At 40.7% G+C, this 26056-nt stretch overlaps 1 protein-coding gene across 3 annotated transcripts in view; it reads right to left on the bottom strand.

Moving 5' to 3' along the window:
• Window positions 1-26056, bottom strand: part of LOC140202620 (protein mono-ADP-ribosyltransferase PARP12-like) — an 84356-nt gene that overhangs the window by 41098 nt on the left and 17202 nt on the right. For all 3 annotated transcript variants that reach the window (XM_072267686.1, XM_072267684.1, XM_072267685.1), the window contains exons 4-8: window positions 24157-24252; window positions 16160-16283; window positions 15265-15433; window positions 13005-13095; window positions 1029-1125 (exon numbers count right to left, since the gene is read on the bottom strand). In XM_072267686.1, coding sequence (XP_072123787.1) covers window positions 1029-1125; window positions 13005-13095; window positions 15265-15433; window positions 16160-16283; window positions 24157-24252 — 577 coding nt within the window. The remainder of the gene's footprint in view (window positions 1-1028; window positions 1126-13004; window positions 13096-15264; window positions 15434-16159; window positions 16284-24156; window positions 24253-26056) is intronic.

Genomic DNA, 26056 nt, shown 5'->3' with positions numbered 1-26056 from the left:
CCAAAGTTGACATGAGGCACGAGGCCAAAGCCTTTCACATGGCCAGTTGAGAAAGCTACTGGGAGGGGTTTGCTACTTAATACTGTCTATCCTTATCAGGTCTTAAGCCCCCTTGACTGGTCTTCTTGTCAGTAGCTCACTAACAATTTCTATTAAGTCTAGAAAACCATGCAGTCACATTTAAGTTTAAATAAATTAATCCATCTCCAAATGAATCACTAATATATTAAAACTGACAACAGCCTCTCCTGACACACAGCAATTAAAAGGAGAAGACAGTTTGGACTAACATTTCAATGTTTGTGATTTCACAGGATTCAACCCCATTTCACTCTGATTATTAATGCTCGCCCTTACAAAATCAGATCTCCAAATCATGTCTAACTTATATTTCCATGAAAGATTAAAGAGAGTTGATAGGCAGCATTTCCAGGACTTGGCCTGGGGTTTAATGGGATGTTGAAATGGCAAAGTTTAATATAAGTGCAGGAAAAGGATTTGTTTTAGTGGCCTGGATTTTGAAAGAACAGAGACGAGGTGGACAATGTGGAAGATAAGGTGAGGTCACCGGGAAACTGATCAACTTTGCCCAAGATAGAAGAGACAAACTCCAGCACATAGGGGATGACTTTTTTAATTTTAGGAGCCACTATCATGATGTGGAAGCCTATTTCAAGTAATTCAAATTTGGCTTAGCTGAAAGAAATAAGAGCAACATTCTTTACGACTCTGGATGCACAATTACACTTTTGAAGAAAGAGATACTGAAAATTGTTGCAAACATTGGACAAAGACACACTGTGGGGCAAAATACTCTAGGCTACCTGCAAACTCTCCCTGTAGTACCTTCCTTGGGCATGCTTATCCCCAACACTAATTGACTGAACTAGAAGGTGCAACATCTGTCTATATTGTAACCATGCACCTTCATAAACCCTAAAGCAAATGGAAGAAGCAGAAGTTAAATTGCCAGAAGCAGTAGCGAAGAGTTCTTGCTATTATCTAGGAGATAATTTACATGTCAATACCTCTGTATTATTTTCTCCACGTCTTGTTTCGAGACAAATCTTGGTCTTCTGCGAAAATCGTCTTCACTTTCAAAACGTATAAACTTCTGGCACATTTCTGGAAGGAAAAAAGCTTTGGTACTTCAAAAGTAATCAATGCATAACAAAGCCTAATGTGGAAATTACTTAATGTCCAAATTGCATTGTAAAGAGGATGTACCAGATAATCTGGGAACTCTTGGTTCCCAAACAAATATCTTCAGGACTTAAAATAACTTAACCAAGGAATTCTCTTTCCACCTGGTACTGGGCAACTACCAAGTAATTCAAACTTCCTTATCAGACAACATCCAGAGAGGAATATAGATGGCCTTTTATCCCATAGTTCTTTAACTTGGGATATAGGTGAGCAATGCTCAGATATGAACATATTTTTCTTTTAATATCTACTGATCTCTTTGAGGTTATTTTCTTATTGAAGGTATTCAAAGGAAACATTTTTCTCATTCTTTTATTTTCTATTTAAAATTTTAAAATGAATTTCTCGAAAGATCTACTTGGAACTTAAGGATATGGCTAATAATTCAGCAATAGAAGATTATCTACTCACCTATAATTCAAGGTTTGTTGCAGCTGGTAAACCTGGAGTTTCTCACAGACTCCTACATCAGAACTACAGTTAAACATTTTGCCCATTCCTAGCAGGAGCCAGCAATCTGAGATTCTGGCCTAAAGATGCAGCTGAGGAATGGAGTCTGAGAGAAAATGAGGTGAGATGGGAAGATAAATTGATCTGGGCATGTGTTTTCAGATGACGGGATTAGGAGAGACAATATGGGGGTGGAAGGAAACACTGCTGTTCCTCCTGACATGCGAACAATGCTAGAACTGCAAAGAAGAAGCTGGAGGAATTCTTCAGGTCAGGCAGTGTCTATGGAGGGAATTGGGCAGCCAATATTTTGGATAAGACCTTTCATCTGGTCTGATTTCCCTTGTACCCCATTTCCTTTGTTGACATGGACTGACCCTTCAACTGGAACCAACCTGAATTCGCCTCTCCCTGCCTCAGCTTACCCAAGGCCTGAAAATAGGCATATAACAATTCAATGTAAAACAAATTTTCAGTCACAGCTCTTAACCAGCTTATGACTGCCTAGGTATGTACAACCCATACATATGAGCATTCATTTGGGAGACTGGTCAGTAGATTTGTTAGCTGCAGCAAGACTGCAGGCATCTCTTGCCATGTAGGAACGTAGTCTGCAGCTGAATTTCCCACTTAGGAACAGTTTAGGTTACAAACGGTTCGCTGGATCAAAACTCTGCCTTAACCTAGGGAGGACCTGTATTGGAATAATTACTACATTACTGACACACCTCTTGAGGAGGGAAAGGTACCGCTATTAAAACCAAATGTTGGGAATGTTAGGCATATGGTTTCTGCTCTCTTCTAATTCTCTTGATTATCAACAAACTTTAATTCTTCCACCTTCTGAATAGCCACCCATTCTTGTGTAGCACACAACTGGCCCGTTCCATTGTGAAGTCATCCACCTGTGACATTAATTCAGTTTTTCATTCTCCATAGATGCTGCCTGACCTGTTGAATATTTTGAGCATTCTTTTTTATCTCAGATTCCCAGTAACTGCTATGTTCTGCATCAAATTGTTCCAGCATTTTGTTTCCTCTCTCTTTTTATCCATCTGCCTCTAATAACATTCCACCTAACAGACCAGTTACAATCAACAAATATTCACCACTTTTATCAGCAGCGTTATATCACCTGCACACTCCTGGTCTCCATCCCATTGCAATCACCTCCTATATTCTCTCTAACCTCTTCATTCTCTACATCTTAAAAACTTCCCAGTTCTGAAGATGGATCAACAACCTGCTACATTGTCACTTTGTCTCACCTCAGGTGCTGACTGATCTGCTAAGTATCATCGACATTCTCTGTTTCTACAGTATTTCCAATTTCCAGCATCTGCTAGTTTTGTTTTTGATTGGTCACTTTGCTTACAGCTATCCAAGCCCTAAGATCTGCAATTATATCCCTAAACTTCCTGCTAAGGTAGTGCTGAAATCTGCCTCTTTGAACTTCCAGTCTTCTGTCCTGGAAACTTGCTGCATGGTTCAGTATAAAGCTAGTACTCATATAAAAGTTCACACAGTGGCACAGCTGGCAAAGCTGAAGACTTACAGCTCCATTAACTTGGCTCAGTCCTGATGCCTAGTTCTGTCTGTGTGGTGTTTGCACTTTCTCCCTGAGATTACATAGGTTTCCCCCGGGTGCTCAGTTTTCCTTGCATATCCCAAAAACAGGAGAGATATTTAAAACGTCTTTAGTCACGGATGAGATGCTGGAGGATTGCTGGATAGTTAATGTTGTTCCGTTGTTTAAGAAATGCTCTAAGAATATGGCAGGAAGTTACATGCCAGTGAAACTAATATCAGTAGCGGGTAAATTATTGGAAGGTATTCTAAGGGACCAGCTATATAAGTATTTGGATAAACAGGGACTGATTAGGGATAATCAAAATGGTATTGTGTGTGGTAGGGGTCATATTTCTAAATAATCTTAGTATCTCTCAAGGAAGTTCCCAGGAAAGTTGATGAAGGCAAGGTAATGGATATTGTTTTCAGGGACTTCAGCAAGGTCCTGCGTGGGAGGATGCTCAAGTCGGTTCAGCCGCTTGGTATTCAGGATGAGGTAGGAAACTGGATTAGACATTGGCTTTGCAGAAGAAGTCAGAGAGCGGTAGTAGGTGGTTATTGATTTGCAGGGATAAAGAAGTATGAATTTGGTGCATATGAACCGATTTCAGCTGAAGTGTGAGAAATTGGTTAAAGACAGGAGTAAGCAGGAGGAAGGAACCAATTTAACTAAGAACAAATTGGAGAAATGAAAGAAACAATGCAGTGATTTAAAAGCAGCTATGAATGCAATACAGAAATCAATCAGTTCATGAGAAGGAACACAATACTGGCAATTATACAAAGTGTTTAAAGCAGACACAAAAGCTGCATGACCAACTTGCTGCACAGAGGAATAATGCGTGCTTTTGGATCTGAAAGAGCAGAGCAGGATGAAAATGAAGTTGTGGATTGGCATGATTTTATAGGTAGGGCGATCAGAAATGGTCATAATGTGGAGATTCCACTCAAGGATACCCTGCTGACATACAACCAGGATATAATGTGGGGAAATGCGGGTCAGGACAGAAGCCAGCAGAGAGATTGCAGAATGGAAGTAACACAGCAATGTAGTGCACCTTTGCCCAATCAGCTCAAAACAGCTGTGGTAATATGGGTCATTATGCCTGGAACAATACAGCAAACAGTTGATGTAATTTAAATCCTAACAAAGATCAGAGATTGGACTTATAGAAGGGCTAGAATATGTTGTAATTTTGGTTAGTATGGGGATTTCATGCTTTAAACTTTTGAATGTTGTAGGGGTACACCTGGATGACAGACTTGAGAGGAGCACCAACACAGAGGCTGTATACAAGAAGAGCCAGAGTCACCTCTACTTCCTGGGGAGACTGAGGTCCTTTGAAGTACGCAGGCCTCTCCTTCACATGTTCTACCAGTCTGTTGTCACCAGTACAAACTTCTATGCACTGGTGTACTGAGGCAATGACATCAACACAGGAGATGCCAACAGGTTCAATAAAATGAATAGAAAGACTGGCTCTGTTATAGAAATCAAATTGGACACACTGGAGGCTGTGGTAAAACAAAGGACCCTACAGAAAACCCTGGCAATTCTACACAATGTTTCTCACCCTCTGCATGCCACCTTGGCTGAACACAGGAGCACTTCTAGTAAAAGACTAAGACAATTGCACTGCTCCAAAGAGTGCTATATGAGTTAATTCTTACCCTCTGCCATTAGGATCTATAATGAGTTAACCTATAGTCAAGAAAGTCATTACCCCACCCCTCCTGTCAGACTGTTTGCGGTAACTTATTTTTTATTCTTTCTTCCTTCTAATATTTGTATATCTCTGCACTGGTAATGCTACTGTGACACTGTATTTTCCTTTGGGATTAATAAAGTGTCTATCTATCTATCTACTTGTACAGATATCTATCTATCTACTTGTATGGGGTGTATGGGATGCCAGGGAGGGGTAGCACCTCTGGTGGGGGAACATGTCGCATCCTTTTCAAGGTGGTTCGTCCACCTTTAGTCCCCACCTGGCACTCAGCTCTCACCTGTGGCTCCCCGTAGCTGTTTGCATGCGACAGTGGCCACACCCCGGGCAACGGCTTCGACAAGCCGGCTAAACCAGGTGAGGGTAGCCGACGGGTCTCAAACCCTCAGTCAGATAGGGAGTTGTCTATCCCAGCGTGTGAAGACAGACTCTGGTGGATTGAGCAGACGAGACCACTGAAAGGTCCAACGGTCAAGAAGGCGGTCTCTGCAAGCGTCGTGGAACGTGTAGAGCAGGACAAGACAGAGGAGGCGTCCTGGTCATCCACTGCGCCTAGTCCCATCTCCAGTCATCTCAACTCTGTCTTCTTGCCACTGGATCCAGATGGGAATTGGGAAGAGAGAGTGAGGCTGACGCTGCGCAACTCTCCCTCACTTAAATCCAAATCACGCGCTAGTCTCGACACCATCATAATGGTGTCAAGGTCCTCATCGACGTTGACGATGGACGAACACAAATTGTACATGATGAATAACTTCCACATTTCTTTGTTTTAAAGGCATAGAGTAAAACATTTCCTCAATGTTGTCGAATTGTAACTGGATATTTGGGTAATAGTTTAACCCTTAGGAACAAGAGATTTCTAAAATGGTTTAAAGTGCAAATGGTTTACATGTTTCAAGTGTGTAAAGTGTAGCCATATCTAAAAGAGATAAAGTGTGAGTGTGACTGAGAGAGAGCTGTTTAAAAGACCATGCCTTTAAGAGTTTGCATTAATGTATCGATGTCCCCATCCAGCAGTTATTTTCACTCTTCCTTGGTTCTTTGAAAAGCTTTTCATGGAAGTAATTAAGTTTTGCAGTCACTTGCGGAAGGTTCTAAAGGAAGAACAGAGTAAGCATGGATTTTTGTTTGTCTCATCTGTATTCTTGGTTTGTGTTTCTTCATTCATTTTCTGTGGAATTGAATTTAGAGAAACTCAGATTCCACAATGGCCAGATCAAATGTGGGTTGAGAATGAAATTTGTGCATCTCTATTCCGGATATGAGATAATAAAGTTTCTACCTTCCTTGCAGATAATTTTTATTGTACTGGAGAACTGCATGTGCGTCAGGATATGATAGCAAATGATCCCAAGGGACCATTTGTATTAAAATAATGGGGGAGGGGGAGGATGAAGGAGAAGGAACACCCGAGAAAAAGACGCAAACATAGGAAAAAAATGTTTTTTTTTTGTAGGTGGCTCCTCATTAGTACAGATGGGCGAAAGGAGAACTGGGTGTGATTATACATACGTAGAGGATGAACATGGCCAGGGAAGTATGGTATAGCTTTAAAGTTTGTAGGTGCACAGACAGCAGAAGTGGCAGCTGCGGCATATGTGATTAGCCACCAAGAAAGTTTTCTACCAGGATCAGTCATACATTCTGATAGTATGTATGTTTGTAATAGCCTTACAGAACATATTCCTCTGAGGGAAGCAAGAGGCTTTATTTCTGCTGACGGAAAGCCCCTCCGATACGCTGCTCTGTTGTGGTATATACTGTATTTGAAGAAGCAAAGGGGAAAGAATACGGAGCCATGAAGGTAAAAGCCCAGTCTAAGTTATCCCAAGGGGAATAAGAAGCCTGTTGAGTTAGTGAAACAAGGTGCTTTAAATGGGTAGGAGTGGCAGTCACGGTTGGGGAGAAGGGATGGCAGAAGGAGGCAAAGGTTAAGGTTATGGATTTCACCGAGGGGCAGAAGGAAGATAGAGAATTAAAAAGGAATGTAAAGAAAGGAGCCTCCGACATACCAGACCGGTGGAAGGGCCTTGGACTAATTTGCAGATATATTATGTTGGTAATTTACCCCAGGAGGGTACAAATATATTCTTGCAGTGGTAGATAGTTTCTACAAGTGGGTGGATAGCTTTCCTAGCTAAGACAAACACAGTCAAAGCCACTGCAAAAATCTGATGGAAAGAGTCTCCATTCACTGGGGATTACCTCAGAATATAGAATCAGATTAAGGCATAGATTTTACAGCCCATAAGTCATAGGAGCAGAATTAGGCCATTCAGCCCATCAAGTCTGCTCTGCCATTCCATCATGGAAAATCCCAGATCCCACTCAACCCCATTCACCTGCCTTCTCACCATATCGTTTGATGCCCTGACCAATCAGAAAACAATCAACTTCCGCCTTAAAAATACACACGGACTTGGCCTCCATCGCAGTCTGTGGCAGAGCATTCCACAGATTTATTACTCTCTGGCTAAATAAATTCCTCTTTACCTCTGTTCTAAAGGGTTGCCTCTCAATTTTGAGGTTGTGCCCTCTAGTTCTGGATACCTCCACCACAGGAAACATTCTCTCCACATCCACCCTATCTGGTCCTTTCAACATTCGGTAGATTTCAATGAGATCCCTCTGCATTCTTTTAAATTCTGGTGAGTACAGTCCCAAAGCTGCCAAATGCTCCTCAAATGTTAACCCCTTCATTCCCAGAATCATCCTCATGAACCTCCTCACAGAGAATGCAAGATGACCTGAATCAAGCAGAGATTTCATATACCCTATAGTCTAGTGGACTTGTGGAAAGGATGAATCCAATACTAAAAAAAGTATGATGGCCAAAATGGTGGAACAACAGAGCAGGTGGTTTGGCCTTACGTACTGATGATAATAAGGAATGCAGCAGCATCATCGACCGGTTACACCCCCTATAAACTCATGACTGGAAGAGACATGAGAAGATTGGGGGAGTTGTTAGGACTAGACTTGTTAGAGCCTGAAATCAATGGGATTCTGTCAATAAAGTGTGGTACAATAATTGAAGGAGGCCCATTACGTGACAGCTCATCAACTAAGAAAGAAAAGGCAACAGAGTGAAGCCTATTTTGACTTAAAAGTCAGTCCCATAGAATTAAGTCCAAGACAAGAAGTGATGATTCAAATACACGAACTAACTTCTTTTTTTAAATCCAAGATTTACAGGGCCCTATGAAACTATAGACAAGGCAAGCCCATCAGTATACGGGGTACTGATTTCTCCAGATAAAAATGGATGGTACCACATCAACCAATTGAAACTGGTGGGGGAAAAACAGGAATGTTGTCACCACTAGCATGTAACAATTGATGCACATGATAATCCTGAATTGGAAGATTTGGGGTTGGAAAAGCTGTCCCAAGTAGATAACAACATTTGACCAAGGAGGAATTTGTGCCTTCTCTCAGTCTGAGAATCAGGGAAGTTTTGCCAAAAAAATTAAGAAAAGGGAAAACTTATTTGTTCCTGCCTCCCATATCCTGAAATGAAATTGGGTGGAAAAAGATGGATGGCTTGAGTACCAGGACAATTGGGAGCATGGATTGGATGAGTTTGAAAAACAGATAGAAAATATGGACTGATAATGATTTATGATTGAAATTTGAAAGCGGAAATAAGAGCAGAAATTACATTTGTGTGTTACAGGTTTAATTCAAAATGACGAGAATTATGTAAAATTGACTGCCCCATAACCTCAAATAGCCGGAACTACACTAGAACCTAAATGTAGTGAGACCCAATGTAACACAAATAGGGCAGGATTAGTATCAGAGAATACACGGGGGGGGGGTGGGGAGGAGAGTTTGTCACTTTGGTACCAAGGTACCAGTATGTACAGGTAACTTTTAAATCTAACTAAAATAATGGTGCCTGAATGGTGCTCCTCTCAATGAAACAGTTATTTACTTATCTTCTTGGGAGACAACTAAGCAGTTCAAGTCAATTAAAAATGGGAAAAAAAGAGAGGACTATTGGAATTATTGGGAGCAGGTTATGCATAGGAGAATTAGGAAGCTAGATACAGCCCCTTCAGCAGAAAATGTGAGATATTACTGGAGAAAATTATTGGGTTCAGATACAGACTAATCAAATTGGTCAGAGTGCATCACAGGTAACTCTGGACTCACTTAAGTTTCTGAAGCCCTTCAAGATACAAACAAGTCTGAATATTGACCACACAGACCTCATATCTAAGGAAATGCATAAAGCTGAGATCTGTGCTACATCTGCTAGTTCGTTTTCCACCACGATTGGTATGAATGCATTGCAAATTGATGCACATCTAGTAGCAAATTGGGTATCAGATGAGCAACTAAGACAAGGGGTTTGGGAAAGGTAACCTTGTGTCATATTAGAAGGCTTATACTAACCAATAGAATATTGGGTACTGTGATCACGGTAAAGGAAGGTTTTCATGTCAGTGCCATATTTCAGATTCCCAAACATGGAAATAATTTAACCTACCCTTTGAAAGAGTTCACAAGGTGGGCAAATATCATAAGTCGACTTGGATATTCTTAAGTAAACTGCATACACGTTAGGGTTGCGAATGGTATCAGGAAATCAATAGGTTTATCAAGATGTCATCAAAGGAGAAACCACTGGGCCTATCCAGAAGGGAGTGCATGACAAAAACTTCTGAATTGTGGTTTCGGTACTTATGAGAATTTGACATTGTCCATTCTGCTGGTAAATAATGAGATTTTCTCACAATATGCACTGGTGGGACAGACATATTATATAGCAACAGTAACAATGAGTTATTCCAAGGGACAAAAATAGTGTCCTTGACAAAGTCATACTGTTGCAGTTGGGAGCATGATTTCTGATTTGACTAATGAAGAACGAGCTTTGTCTCAGATAGCAATAAATGTGGTAACAAAAGAGAACCTCACAATCCAACAAATTGATATGGATCGATGTTTGTAGGACTACGTTGTTACCGAGTTGCTGCCGATTCCTCATTTGACTGTAGACTGGACACGAGTTGTGGCAGAAGCAAAGGAGATAATCCATCAATGGATTAAACATATAAAATCTATCAAGACACAGTGATAAAGCAAATGAAGTAATGAACAACTCAGACTCTTAGGTAAATTCTGGAATTGGGGATCAAATGTACAAATGTATCTATGGGTGAGGACAGTATCACATGCTGCTGTAATACCAATTTTATGTACCAGATAATTGTATTGTTTAATGTGTATCACCTTAGAAGGTGGAAGGCTAAGCTCATGCAAAAGGAAGATGATGATGATGATGGTTCTGTAATACTGAGTGAACGTTTGTCTGTATACATAGTGTATGAATTCAATATGTAAATGATACCTTTATCTTTGCATAACTGCTGCACACCTGCTTGGGATTCAAGGCAGTCCTATGAATAGTCAACAGAATATAGGAGGATAGTGATCCTAAGATAAATATCTTTGGATCAAGAGGAGGGAAATGTTGGCCAGAAAGAACTACAGTCTACAGATTTGTGAATTCAGATGAATCAAGGACAATAGAAGTAGTCAGACCAATTGTCTTTGTTCTTGCTATGAGGAAGGAGATGAAGGCTGCCATTTTATGAAGAGATTCTTACTCTTCCATTTTGCGAGATTAAGTTGCTTGGCCTAATCAGTGTGATCTGCTGCACTAGGGATCATTTCCAAATAAGAAGTTGTTTATGAGGTGTTCTTTGACTGTTCATGGAAGGTCAGAAGAACTTAGTAGGTGTGCACACAAGTATCCAGTTGTGCAAATTCACATGTTCTTCTGTTGAGACAGTATAGGTACTGGTTGGTAATTACAGATTCTCTCTGTGCCTCCTGATCATTATTACAAGGGGTGATTCTTGTAACAACTCGATGGGCTAATGTGGCTGCTTTTAAGCATTAGGAAGTATTGTCTTTATTTAACCATCCCAGTAAACATGGGTATTAATAATACAGATAGCCAGAATGTGCACATTACCCTCATAGCTGAAACTTAGCTACTGCAGAGAACATGAAATTAAGATACAAGCCATATTTGTACAATAACACACACAAAGTGCTGGAGGAACTTAGTAGGTCAGACAGCATTTATGGAGAGGAATAAAGAACCAGCACTTCGGGCTAAGACTCTTCATCAGCACTCAAATCTAAACAAATATGGCCCTAACAAAGTGTCTTGGCCTGAGGCGTCAACTTTTTATTCCTTTCCTCAGATATTGCCTGACCTGTGGAGTTCCTCCAGCATATGGTGTATGTTGCTCTGGATTTGCTTCATTGGCAGAATCTCTTGCATTTAGATTTGTATAACAGAAATGTAGAAGCATAGAAACATAGAAAACCTACAGCACAAAGCCGTGCCGAACACGTCCTTACCTTAGAAATTACCTAGGGTTACCCATAGCCCTCTATTTTTCTGAGCTCCATGCACCTATCCAAGAGTCTCTTGAAATACCCTATCATATCCACCTCCACTACTGTCGCCAGCAGCCCATTCCACGCTCTCACCACTCTCTGCGTGAAAAAAATTACCCCTGACATCTCCTCTGTACCTACTTCCAAGCACCTTAAAACTGTGCCCTCTCAGCCTAGCCATTTCAGCCCTGGGAAAAAGCCTCTGACTATCCACACAACCAATACCTCTCATCATCTTGTACACCTCTATCAGGTCATCACTCATCCTCCGTCGCTCCAAGGAGAAAAGGCCGAGTTCACTTAACCTTTTCTCATAAGGCATGCTCCCCAAATCAGGCAACATCCTTGTAAATCTCCTCTGCACCCTCCCTATGGTTTCCATATCCTTCCTGTAGTGAGGCGACCAGAACTGAGCACAATACTCCAAGTGGGGTCTGACTAGGGTCCTATATAGCCGCAACATTAGCTTTCGGTTCTTGAACTCAATCCCACGGTTGATGAAGGCCAATGCATCGTATACCTTCTTAACCACACAGTCAACCTTCACAGAGCTTTGAGTGTCCTATGGACTTGGACCCCAAGATCCCTCTGATCCTCTACACTGCCAACAGTCTTACCATTAATACTATATTCTGCCATCATATTTGACCTACCAAAATGAACCACCTCACACTTATCTGGGTTGAACTCCATCTGCCACTTCTCAGCCCAGTTTTGCATCCTATCAATGTCCCACTGTAACCTCAGACAGGCCTCCACACTATCCACAACACCCCAAACTTTTGTGTCATCAGCAAATTTACTAACCCGTCCCTCCACTTCTTCATCCAGGTCATTTATAAAAGTCATGAAGAGTAGGGGTCCCAGAACAGATCCCTGAGGCATACCACTGGTCACTGACCTCCATGCAGAATATGACCCGTCTACAACCACTTTTTGCCTTCTGTGGGCAAGCCAGTTCTGGTTCCACAAAACAATGTCCCCTTGGATCCCATGCCTCCTTACTTTCTCAATAAGCCTTGCATGGGGTACCTTATCAAATGCCTTGCTAAAATCCATATACATTACATCTACTACTCTACCTTCAATGTGTTTAGTCACATCCTCAAAAAATTCAACCAGGCTTGTAAGGCACGACCAGCCTTTGACAAAGCCATGCTGACTATTCTTAATCATATTATGCCTCTCCAAATGTTCATAAATCCTGCGTCTCAGGGTCTTCTGCATCTACTTACTAACCACTGAAGTAAGACTCAATGGTCTATAATTTCCTGGGCTATCTCTACACCCTTTCTTGAATAAGGGAACCCTCCAATCCTCCAGAACCTCTCCCGTCCCCATTGATGACGCAAAGATCCATCGCCAGAGGCTCAACAATCTCCTCCCTCGCCTCTTACAGTAGCCTGGGGTACATCTTGTCTGGTCCCATTGTCTTATCCAACTTGATGCTTTCTAAAGGCTCCAGCAAATGCTCTTCTTTAATATCTACACGTTCAAGCTTTTCAGTCTGCGGCAAGTCATTCCTACAATCGCCAAAATCCTTTTCCGTAGTTTTCTGTAATATTGTGTGTGAGTTCACTAGTGATAAGGTAATACAAATGACAGATTTCCATGGAATAACTATACCTTTAAAACTTTGTTTTGCACTGGATTCTGAAGACACTTCACTGATTTCAGCCAAGTACAGTTTCTCAAGGTCCGCCGAACATACTTGATCCTGTTAAATTTATCAATCAGGTCATTAGGCTCACTGGTTATTAAAGCTTTGCACTTCACTAAAAACATTAATTATTAACACATTGGACACCGATTTTGATAGCGATGAGCAAACGTGGCAACTTTGAAATCTAAGATTTAGATTATAGAAGATTAAAGAAACTTAGTTGATTCCTTTGAAAAATTATGATCTGGTATTTTCAAATGTATGAAGGATGGCTATGAGGATAATCTAAAAAATTGTTCAATGTGTTCGAGAGTTCAAATACAAGAAAAAAATGTAAAAACTGTAAGATATACAAAAACAGAGGCCTTTCTTTCACACAGGGTAGGAAACGGACGTATTTTTTGGGCAAAGACACTAAAACACACAGTATAGGAATCAAGAAGTTAGGTATACCTTTGGAGGAAACACAAGCTGTGGTACACATAGGGGTTCTTAAGAAGTAGGATCCATGTAGCTTGTATTTTCAAGTAAATTTCCACGTACTAAACCTAACAGTATGTACACATATATACTGTATGCATGGACGGGGGGGAGGGGGGAGAGAGGGAGGGGCAGGGCAGAAATGAATGCCAGTGCATATTTCGCCGCATGACATGGGATATAATTATATAGAGGTGATTTGCCCCTTGACATCTGAAACATAAAAACTTATTGTCTAAAATTGAGACCGAGAAGTATGACTTAGCCAAAGGAAAATAGATTTCAGGCCAGTTGGTTGGAATTCAGGACCAGCATATTCCTGTAAGGATAAAAAATAAGGATGGTAAGGTTTGGGAACCTTGGGTGACAGGAGATATTGTAAGTTTAGTGAAAATTAAAAATGAAGCAACTGTAAAGTTTAGGAAGCTGAAATTCAACAAGACCACTTAGGAATATATAGGAAAGAACAAACTAGAAATTAGGAGACTAGAAGGGGCCATGAAATGCCAGTTTAAGATGGAGCTACGGAAGTCAGACAACAAGTTACTGGTAGTTCAAAAGGAAAGGAATTCAACTAAACATTATTAATAACATTTTTTGAGGTACATTGTGGTAAAATATCACCATAAACAATGAAGAGGGGAGTAAAGGCGAAGCTGTCTTGAGGGATGAGCTGTGCTGGTGTGTTGCGAAGTCAGAGCTTAATGTGTTTGAGACAGCGTCAGAGTCGGAGTTGGAGTTGGAGCAAGTGGTTCGGAGAGGAATCAAGGCAGAGGAGCTTTGATGCCTGTCCACCTAAACTGGGAATGAGTTTGGATCAGCACCAAGCCAATTTGGAAAGGCTGAGAATAGCTTCGGGTTGGGAGGTGAGGTCTAGGCCCAGAGTGTATTGCTGCAGGAGGGTCCGGCTCTTAGTGCACAGCACGATCCAGTGTTTGGATGATTTAAATGCTGGCCCAGATAGACTGGAAAGGCAGAATGTTGGGACAGAGGCAATGGTTGGGCCGATTCCACTCACTTTTCTGTGATGTTCACTCATCTCTCCGTGTCGCTAAAGCTTTGAGACTATTCCGGCTGCTATGCACTTTGTGTCTGCGAGCTTCATGGCTATTTCCACTATATGATGAACTGAGGCCGAGGCTATCGGCCTACTCCGGCTGCTCTGGGATTTGGGATTTGGAACTATAGACTTAATTTGGTTCAGAATGCTGTTGCTTGCTTGTATAGTACGGATGATTTGTGTTTTTTATTCTCTCTTCCTCAGAACAGTGGGTGTTTGTCTTTTTTTTTAAATTGGGTTCCTTTGATTTTCGTGCTTTATGGCTGCCTGTAAGCAGATGAACTTCAAGGTTGCATAAATAAATAAATGTACTTTGACTCGACTTGACTTTGAAATGACCTTGACAAGTACGATAAAGGAGAATCTTAAAGAACTTAACACATATTTTAGAGCAATCAATATTTGTAAGGAAGATAACAATATAATTTCTAAAAAATGTAAAAGTTATGTCAAAAAAAGTTTACATTTTATTGTGAATGCAAAATTATTAAGCTTCAAGTGTCATGCTCTTCACTGAAGGTAGTTTACTCATTCCAATACCATCATTATGCTCAGGTAACAAGTTGAAAATCTATTCACAAGTTACAACTTTGATTTTGCTATGTCTGAGTATACAAAATTTTTGAATTGTTAAAAATGATCCAAGAACAAAAAAGTCAAAGTCAAAGGAAAAGGAAACTTACCTGACTTTCATATTCAGTCCATTTTCCAGAAGCATTCTTTGCATACCACAGCCATTCAGTGGTCAGGATGTAGTCCGGGGGTTTAGTTACAGAAGATGCAGTGGAGAGTCGCCTCACCTTGTAAGACCCAAACATCATTGTCTCAAAGTTAATGGGACAAATCCCTGAGCTGTTAAAATAATTTAGAAAAGTAAATTTTGAGGAGGCATGATCCAAATCTTTAAAATGCTAGTAGTTATATAGTTAAGACTCATCAAACTAATGATTAGGATATCTATTTCCTGGCTTTGCAATGTATATGTGGAACAGGGCACTAACAAGCCCATTTAATGTCTTGTAAGTAACACTACTGCAGCATGAAGGCCTGGTAATAAATTGGTTTACAATTCTAACCATTGTGGAGTTGGCAGGGATGAAAACTAACCATTTCCTTAAAGTTGATGTGACAGAACAGGTAACTACAAGAATAAATGAAGAATGACGTTTACCAAATATTCCATATGTATGATTGTTGCATTCATACTGAGGGACAATATTGACACAGTGGATAGTACAGCAGGACTTGCACAATGAGGATTTCCTGATTTGTTTTTAACTACTTTCAAATGTCCTGATGTACTTCCACTGAGTAAATACAGATTGGACTGGATTGTGTGTGAACTGGGAAAGGAATAAGTAGCCTTTTCCCTCACCATACATACATTAATTTATTTTCAAAAGGCAGTATTGATCTAAACCAAACTTTTAGATCTTTTCACTTGTAGTTCATTAACTATAGAAAAACAAGGAATGGCATACACTAATTAATTGAGATCGAGTACAGTTAATTCCATTTTAAAGTAATTGAGGATACAATTTATTTTAATTACAAGTTCAATTATAATGAAAAAGCTACCTGGTGATATTGTTTGGGTCACAGAAATCCATTTCAACTTCTTCCATGTTTGGCAAATCCTCCCATCTTTCTTTGTATATCTGCCACCTATAGGGCAGGTGGAAGTGATCTCGTATGCACTTTTCTGTAAAAAAACAATTTCATTTATTCCATTTATTTTAATGCTAGGAGCACTGTAAGAAAGGTGGATGAGCCTAGAGCATGGATTGATACCTGGAAATATGATGTTGTAGCTATTAGTGAAACATGGTTGCAGAAGGGGTGTGATTGGCAACTAAATATTCCTGGATTTTGTTGCTTCAGGTGTGATAGAATCGGAGGGATAAGAGGGGGAGGTGTTTCATTGCTTGTCAGAAAAAATATTACAGCAGTGCTCTGGCAGGATAAATTAGAGGGCTCGTCTAGGGAGGCTATTTGGGTGGAATTGAGGAATGGGAAAGGTGCAGTAACACTTATAGGGGTGTATTATAGACCACCTACTGGGGAGCGAGAATTGGAGCAAAACTGTAAGGAGATAGCAGATATTTGTAGTAAGCACAATTTTGCGATTGTGGGAGATTTTAATTTTCCACACAGAGACTGGGAAGCCCATACTGTAAAAGGGCTGGATGGTTCGGAGTTTGTAAAATGTGTGCAGGATAGTTTTTTGCAGCAATACATAGAGGTACCAACTAGAGAAGGGGCAGTGTTGAATCTCCTGTTAGGGAATGAGATAGGTCAGGTGACGGAAGTATGTCTTGGGGAGCACTTCAGGTCCGGTGATCACAATGCCATTAGTTTCAATATAATTATGGAGAAGGATAGGTCTGGGCCCAGGGTTGAGATTTTTGATTGGAGAAAGGCTAACTTTAGGGAGATGCAAAGGGATTTAGAAGGAGTGGATTGGGACAAATTGTTTTATGGGAAGGGTGTAATAGAGAAATGGAGGTCATTTAAAGGTGAAATTTTGATGGTACAGAATCTTTATGTTCCTGTTAGATTGAAAGGAAAGGTTAAACGTTTGAGAGAGCCATGGTTTTCAAGGGATATTGGAAATTTGGTTTGGAAAAAGAGAGATATCTACAATAAATATAGGCAGCATGGAGTAAATGAGGTGCTTGAGGAATATAAAGAATGTAAAAAGAATCTTAAGAAAGAAATTAGAAAAGCTAAAAGAAGATACGAGGTTGCTTTGGCAAGTAAGGTGAAAATAAATCCAAAGGGTTTCTATAGTTATATTAATAGCAAAAGGATAGTGAGGGATAAAATTGGTCCCTTAGAGAATCAGAGTGGACAGCTATGTGTGGAGCTGAAAGAGTTGGGAGAGATTTTGAACAATTTCTTTTCTTCGGTATTCACTAAGGAGAAGGATATTGAATTGTGTAAGGTAAGGGAAACAAGTAGGGAAGTTATGGAAACTATGATGATTAAACAAGAGGAAGTACTGGTGCTTTTAAGGAATATAAAAGTTGATAAGTCTCCGGGTCCTGATAGGATATTCCCTAGGACCTCAAGGGAAGCTAGTGTAGAAATAGCAGGGGCTCTGACAGAAATATTTCAAATGTCATTAGAAACAGGGATGGTGTCGGAGGATTGGTGTATTGCTCATGTTTTAAAAGGGTTTTAAGAGTAAACCTAGCAATTACCGGCCTGTAAGTTTGACATCAGTGGTGGGTAAATTGATGGAACGTATTCTTAGAGATGGTATAGACTGGATAGTCTGGATAGAAGTATCTGGATAGACTGGGTCTGATTAGGAACAGTCAACATGGATTTGTGTGTGGAAGGTCATATTTGACGAATCTTATTGAATTTTTTGAAGAGGTTACTAGGAAAGTTGACAAGGGTAAAGCAGTGGATGTTGTCTATATGGTCTTCAGTAAGGCCTTTGACAAGGTTCCACACGGAAGGTTAGTTAGGAAGGTTTAATCATTAGGTATTAATATTGAAGTAGTAAAATGTATTCAGCAGTGGCTGAATGGGAGACACCAGAGAGTAGTGGAGGATAACTGTTTGTCAGGTTGGAAGCTGGTGTCTAGTGGTGTGTCTCAGGGATCTGTACTGGGTCCAATATTGTTTGTCATATACATTAATGATCTGGATGATGGGGAGATAAATTGGATTAGTAAGTATGCAGATGATAATAAGATAGGTGGCATTGTGGATAATGAAGCAGGTTTTCAAAGCTTGTAGAGAGATTTAGGCCAGTTAGAAGAGTGGGCTGAAAGATGGCAGATGGAGTTTAATGCTGATAATTGTGAGGTGATACATTTTTGTAGGACTAATCAAAATAGGACATACATGGTAAATGGTAGGGCATTGAAGAATGCAGTAAAACAGAGGGATCTAGGAATAATGGTGCATAGTTCCCTGAAGGTGGAATCTCATGTGGATAGGGTGGTGAAGAAAGCTTTTGGTATGCTGACCTTCATAAATCAGAGCATTGAGTATAGGAGTTGGGATGTAATGTTAAAATTGTACGAGGCATTGGTAAGGCCAAATTTGGAGTAATGTGTACAGTTCTGGTCACCGAATTATAGGAAAGATGTCAACAAAATAGAGAGAGTACAGAGAAGATTTACTAGAATGTTACCTGGGTTTCATCACCTAAGTTACAGAGAAAGGTTGAACAAGTTAGGTCTTTATTCCTTGGAGAGTAGAAAGTTGAGGGGGGACTTGATAGAGGTATTTAAAATTACGAGGGGGATAGATAGAGTTGACATGGATAGGCTTTTTCCATTGAGAGTAGGGGAGATTCAAACAAGAGGACATGAGCTGAGAGTTAGGGGGCAAAAGTTTAGGGGTAACACGAGGGGGAACTTCTTTACTCAGAGAGTGGTAGCTGTGTGGAACGAGCTTCCAGCAGAAGTGGTAGAGGCAGGTTCGATATTGTCATTTAAAGTAAAAACGGATAGCTATATGGACAGGAAAGGAATGGAGGGTTATGGGCTGAGTGCAGGTCGGTGGGACCAGGTGAGAGTAAGCGTTTGGCATGGACTAGAATGGCCGAGATGGCCTGTTTCCGTGCTGTAATTGTTATATGGTTATATGTTATATGGATATATGTGGATGAAATTGGATGTTACTCATCATGCTGGTTCATTCTGTCATCTTGTGTGATCACTTTAATCCATTGATATCAAGAAAACAGATTATTAGAGACTGTAATCTGAAGACAAAAAGGCAGCAAAAATTAAAGATCAACTTTATTCACCATATACATTTACATGAATTAGAAATGTTCTGTGGTGCATTGGCACGACATGCAACAAAAATTACATTCAACAATTATAAAGAATTAGGTAAAAAATAAAGTTAGAGGTTAACCTACAGATATGGGATAAAATGTGCATAAATAAATACCAGCATGTATTTACAATATAAACATTATATAAAGTGGATTAAAGTGTTTAGAGTGTAGTGCAGTGAGAGGGGTAACACATAGAGGAGATGGGACAGGGGGGCTAATTCAAATGGTTGACCAGATTAGCTGCCTGGGTAATGGCATGAAGCTTTTGTTTTAATAGCCCTATAATGATTTCCAGAAGGGAGTGTTTGAAAATGGCAGTTTGCAGGGTGGTTGTGCCCACAATGATTTTTCATGCCCTTTTCTTTGTCCTGCACACACAATGATCCAGCAGTGATGTTAGACTGCAGCCAATGACCTTTCCTGTTGACCTGACAGTTTGCTGTAGTTTTCATATATTCTGAGGAGATGCTGTACCAAACTGGACAATGATGGCTGGTATGAGGATGCTGTCTATGGTGGCTGTGCAGAATTGCATCAGTATGTTCTGGGGAAGATGGAATTTTACTGACTACCACATGAAGTACGTACATCCACCGTCGAGACTTTTTGTTAATGAAGGAGATGTGGTTCTCTCGTATGAGGTCCTGCAAAATAACGATGCTCAGGGACCTGAATGTTGAATCGGTGCTAACTATCAATAGGGTGATGATAAATGGGTGCAGAGGAGACTTATTTCTCCTGAAGTCTCATGTGCACCTCCACGGTTTTGAGGGCATTCAGTTCCAAGTTAATGTGACTGCACCAGGACACTAATTTGTTTATTTCCTGGTGATACTTAGATTCACCGCATATTTTGAAATATGCAGATATGTCCCAATTAACTGGAACCCACTGTACATTGTATGCTCGTGGTCTGAAATCCTGCTAACAATCTGATAAATATGCACCACTTCCCTAAGGTCAATGCATGTTGAGATAATTATATTCTTTTCACAGCACTGCTTCATCTCCTTATCTAAGGAAATATGTATTTGTTATAGAGGGAGTCCCTGGTTCCAAGAACAGCAGATTGCCCTTGAGGAGAAACTAAGTAAACTGGGGCTGGAATTTAAACGAGACCTCATTGAACCATAACAACTTCTTAAAGAGTTTTTAAGGGTAGAAGCAGAGTTCTAATAGCTGAGGAGCCTAGGGCCATAGAAAACAGTTTAAGGGTAGGATCAAAATGAGTAAAATTTTCTTCATTCAGTGGGTAGTGAAAATTTGGAATTCTCTATCCAGAGGGGTTACAGAGGCTCAACTGTCTGTTCATTCAACATAGAAACAATATGTATCAAAATCAGATATATCACTGGCATATGTTATGAAATTTGTTGTTTTGCGACAGCAGTACATAATAATAAAAATAAAGAAACTATAAATTACAATAAGATGTACAGTGGTATGCAAAAGTTTGGGCACCCCGGTCAAAATTTCCGTTACTGTGAATAGCTAAGCGAGTAAAAGATGACCTGATTTCCAAAAGGCATAACGTTAAAGATGGCACATTTCTTTAATATTTTAAGATTACTTTTTTATTTCCATCTTTTACAGTTTCAAAATAACAAAAAAGGAAAAGGGTCCGAAGCAAAAGTTTGGGCACCCTGCATGGTCAGTACTTAGTAATACCCCCTCTGGCAAGTATCACAGCTTGTAAACGCTTTCTGTAGCCAGCTAAAAGTCTTTCAATTCTTGTTTGGGGGATTTTTGCCCATTCTTCCTTGCAAAAGGCTTCCAGTTCTGTGAGAGTCTTGGGCCGTCTTGCATGCACTGCTCTTTTGAGGTCTATCCACAGATTCTCGATGATGTTTAGGTCAGGGGACTGTGAGGGCCATGGCAAAACCTTCAGCTTGCGCCTCTTGAGGTAGTCCATTGTGGATTTTGAGATGTGTTTAGGTTCATTATCCTGTTGTAGAAGCCATCCTCTTTTCATCTTCAGCATTGTTACAGATGGTGTGATGTTTGCTTCCAGAATTTGCTGGTATTTAATTGAATTAATTCTTCCCTCTACCAGTGAAATGTCCCCCGTGCCACTGGCTGCAACACAAGCCCAAAGCATAATCGATCCACCCCCATGTTTAACAGTTGGAGAGATGTTCTTTTCATGAAATCCTGCACCCTTTTTTCTCCAAACATTCCTTTGCTCATTGCAGCCAAAAAGTTCTATTTTAACTTTATCAGTCCACAGGGCTTGTTTCCAAAATGCATCAAGCGTGTTTAAATGTTCCTTTGCAAACTTCTGACGTAGAATTGGTGCACAATTAAGTTGGGCCCAGAATCAGTCTTCAGAAATGCTGACACCCAAGAGATTGAAACTGCTCACACTTTCCACAGCTGATTCCTCGACTTCTTTTTCCTGGTCCACAATCAACTCCCTAGTTTTACTGATGTTGAGTGCAAGGTTGTTGTTGTGATACCACACAACCAAGCTGATCTATCTCGCCCCTATACGCCTCCTCAACACCATCTGAAATTCTGCCAACAATAGTGGTGTCATCAGCAAATTCATAGTCATGGGCATAGAGGGAGCAGAGCAGTAGAGTACATTCTTGAAGTGTGCCAGTGTTGGTTGGCAGCAAGAACAAGATTATATTTTCAATCCGTATAGACTGTGGTCTCCCAATGAGTTGAATAGCACTGAAGGTACAATTGTGTTGAACGCTGTGCTGTAATCAATAAACAGCAGTCTGACGTGGGTGGTGCTATTGTCCAGGCCAATTACGGAGCCAGTAAGATTGCATCTGCTGTAGACCTGTTGTGTCGATAGGCAAATTGCAGCGGGTCCAGATGCTTGCTCAGGCAGGAGTTGATTCTCGCCATGACCAACCTCTCAAAGCACTTCATCACAGTAGATGTGAGTGCAACAGGGTGATAATCATTGAGGCAGCTCACCCTGTTCTTTTTGGACATTTCTATGATTGTCGCCCATTGGAAGCAGGTGGGAATCTCCGACTGCAGCAGTGACAGACTGAAGATGTCCTTGAACACTCCTGCCAGTTGGTGACGACTGTGGCGTATTCATTCAGATTTGAAGATGAATCCTGAATGGTATCTAGTCCCCCGACTCAAAGAGGTCCTGAAAGCACTTCTTGGTCCTCTCCACTATTGCCATGGTCTTTAGTTTCTGCCTATATGCTGAAAGTAGAAGTACAGCCAGGTGATCGGACTTTACCAAGTGTGGGCATGGGATGGCACGGTAAGCATTCTTGATGGTGGTATTATAGTGGTCAAGTGTGTTGACTCCTCTGGTTTCATAGGTCATATGTTGTGGTAGTAGCTCAGAGACTCGTTCAAGCTGACCTGGTTGAAATTGCCCACAATGATAGGAAAGACATCAAGTGCACTGTTTCGTGACAGCAGATCACAGTGCTCAGCTCCTCCAGTGCCTGCCTGATGTTGGCCTGAGCTGGAATGTACACTGCTACCAGGATGATGGCAGAAAACTCTCTCGGCAGATAAAATGAATGACATTTGACCACTAGATGTACATATCTGAACATTAAGGGACTCATGGGATATGGGGAAAGTGCTGGAAAATGGGGCTGAGGTATTAGATCAAACAAAATCTTGGTGAATGGTGGAATAGGCTTCAAGAGCTCGATAGCGTATTCTCACTCCTCTTATAAGATAGAGTGCAGTCCTCTCACTGTTCTCCTGAAGGTTCTAAAGATCTATTGATTAGAGCCTAGAACGGCAAACACAATTTTGGGAGTAACTCAGGGAGACTGGAATTAAAGTTTTACCAAATATTGCAGGCACGAAATCTGAATTAAAAAGAGAAAATGTAGTAAAAAACCCAACAAGCTGGGCAGCATCTGTGGAAAGGCAAAAAGTTAATATTTCAAATATGGGACCGTTGATTATATGTGAGAAAGAGAGAAATAAGTTAGTCTAGGTAGAAAAGTTAGTTATCTCAACAAGCAACAACATCTGCTATTTCATTTGAAATATAAATTGGCCATCAATTCTGTGATGTGCAAATTTGATAACTACTTATGCACCTATAATGTTATGAGTTTACCTCATTCTACATAAACAAAATAAAAACTTAAAGTGCAATTAAGATTAAATATTTAAGTGTCAAACCTACATGCCAAATTTGGGTAGGTATTCAGGTTCTTCAAGTAATTCCACGTCTCACAGAGATACCTGTCTCCAGCTTTTTTATTTTATGTAGACCTTGTAATGCTCTGTCCAGTTCACAGAAATGCTTAGATTTAAATTTTGAATTATATTCCAAAGCTGTTAGATCTATATGGAAGTATCTACATTGTGTTGCATAACAAGCTACCCATAAATGCTCAGCATGTAAGTAACTACACTTTCCTGAGTTTGAGGTCAATTTGTAATTTTGTTTTGTTTTTGATCCATCGTAATAGCCTGAAAAGGCAAACAGGGCAATAATGGTTTTGATTCTGTTTGTCTTGAATGAATCAGAAGTGATACAATATATTTTTCCAGAAGCACTATTTTCAATAACATCAATGTGCTAATTGATCCAAACTTAATGAGGAGAATAGATCTCTGGCTACAGGCCTGAGCCCCATGGAAACAGCATTGTCTCAGGGTCCCAAACGCACTGCCGTCCTGTTGCTGCTCTCTTTTAAGAAAACATTAGATATGATATTGCAACACAAGTGCAAAGCAATGTGATTAAAAAAAAAACATCTTAAATGCTTAATTAAAAGTCAGAGGCAAAATATATCACTAAAACAGCCTTTACAGGTACCTTTGAAGCTGCAGTGTTTTCGGATGAAGTAGAGACAGATCTCCTGATCATTTGTGTTGATACCTGCGCAAGCGTGTCCTGTGGCAGCACTTCTTCCTACAAAAAAAAAATCACAAACAGTTGTAACCATGGTACTTTCCTCTTGAAGAAGTAACCGTATTGACAAATAACAGTTTTCTCAATTGAAATGAAACCTGCGCACATGAAGGAAACAAAAAGCCCTGGATTATTATGGTTGCATGTTAAATCATGGTCTGAGATGTTTGGAAATAAATGAGTTACAGTGGAAGGACATCTTGGAAAGCTATTTCAAGAGGAACTACTTTGAGTTGAAAGTGCTGCTGGCAGGTTAAGTCAAGATTTGGTGAATACTGGGCTACAGTGAGGAGGGAAAACAGCACACCCAAAATGCTGGAGGAACTCAGATGGCCAGGGGGCATCTATGGAGAGGAATACACAGTCGATATTTTGGGCCAAGACCCTTCATCAGGACTGAAAAGGAAGGGGGAATAAGGAGGTGAGGAGAGAGGCCGGAATACAAGTTGGCAAGTGATAGGAAAAACCAGGGAGTGGGAAGGGTGGGTAAGCCGGGGAGGAGGGGGGAGGGGTAAAGTGAGAAGGGGGATAGGTGAAAGAGGTAAAGGGCTGAAGAAGGAGGAATGTGATAGGAGGAGAGGACAGTGGACATTGGGGAAAAGAGAAGGGTCACCTCAGAGTCATGACAGGCAGGTGAGAAGAAGGGGTAAGAGGGGAGCCAGGATGGGGAATAGGAAAAGAGAGAAGTGGGAAGGGGAGAGATTACCAACAAGTTGGATGCTCAGACTATATGGATCTGAAGAGGCAACTTGACTCTTTCAGGAAGATACTGGAGGCATAAAGTGATACAAGTTTTAGGGAAGTGGTTACACTAAAGTTTCTTCCACTTAAGTGGGAATTTGCCAGGTGAGACAGGCAGGTAGCACAAGGATTTCCTGTGTCTGCTTCCCTCTCGAACAAGTGTACTGTTTGGGGTAGTAGGGTTAGTCTCTTACCGGGGAAAATGACGACAGCAGGATCTGTTGCACAGCAGGACAGGGCATTATCTAGGCGACCAATAATGATGGGAATTCTTCATTCAATGGCACAGACAAGAGTAGTTGTGAGCGAGACTCTAATAGAATGTGTTGTCTCCCTTGTGTGAGGGACCAGAATGTCTCTGAGTGGGCATAATTCACTCGGAAAGAGGAAGGTGAACAGCCAGAGGTCATGGTCCATTTTGCTACTAATGATATAGGCAGAAAGAGGTAACTGTTTTGATGAATAACAGTTTGCTTAAATGAAATGAAACCTGTGTACATGAAAGAGCCTCAGAATTCCTAGATTATTTTAGTTGCATGTTAAATCATTTAGGGAGTTAGGTGGAATGTTAAAAAAAGAGGACTTCCAAAGGTGGTAACCTCAAGATTACTTCTTGCGTCATGGGCAAGCAAGACAAGAAATCAGAACGTAGTACAGTTAAATGCAAAACTAAGGAGCTGGTGCAGAAGGAGCATGGATCATGGGCTCTCTTCTAGAGCAGGTGGGAACTGTCCCAGGATGGGTTGCAACTAAACTTGGGAGGGGGGTGGGGGGCACAAGTAGAGCAATGGATGCTGCTACAAGGACTTTCCTAAGGCATCTGACAAGGTAACTCATGGTAGGCTGATCCAGATTAAGACGCATAGGATCCACAGTGACTTGGTAGATTGGATTCAAAATTGGCTCGGACTTGGAAGTCAGAACATAGAGATAGAACATAGAGCTTACAACAGACTCCTCAGCCCATACTATGTGCTGAAATAAGAGAGTGGTGGTAGAAGGCTGTTACCCTAACTGGAGGATCTCTTGTTGTAATATATAAATGATTTGGATGAAAATGTAT

Source organism: Mobula birostris, chromosome 9 (assembly GCF_030028105.1).
Source record: "Mobula birostris isolate sMobBir1 chromosome 9, sMobBir1.hap1, whole genome shotgun sequence".
Classification (NCBI taxonomy): domain Eukaryota; kingdom Metazoa; phylum Chordata; class Chondrichthyes; order Myliobatiformes; family Myliobatidae; genus Mobula; species Mobula birostris.
The sequence above is the reverse complement of the archived record's forward strand: the minus strand, read 5'-3'. Positions and strand labels throughout refer to the sequence as shown.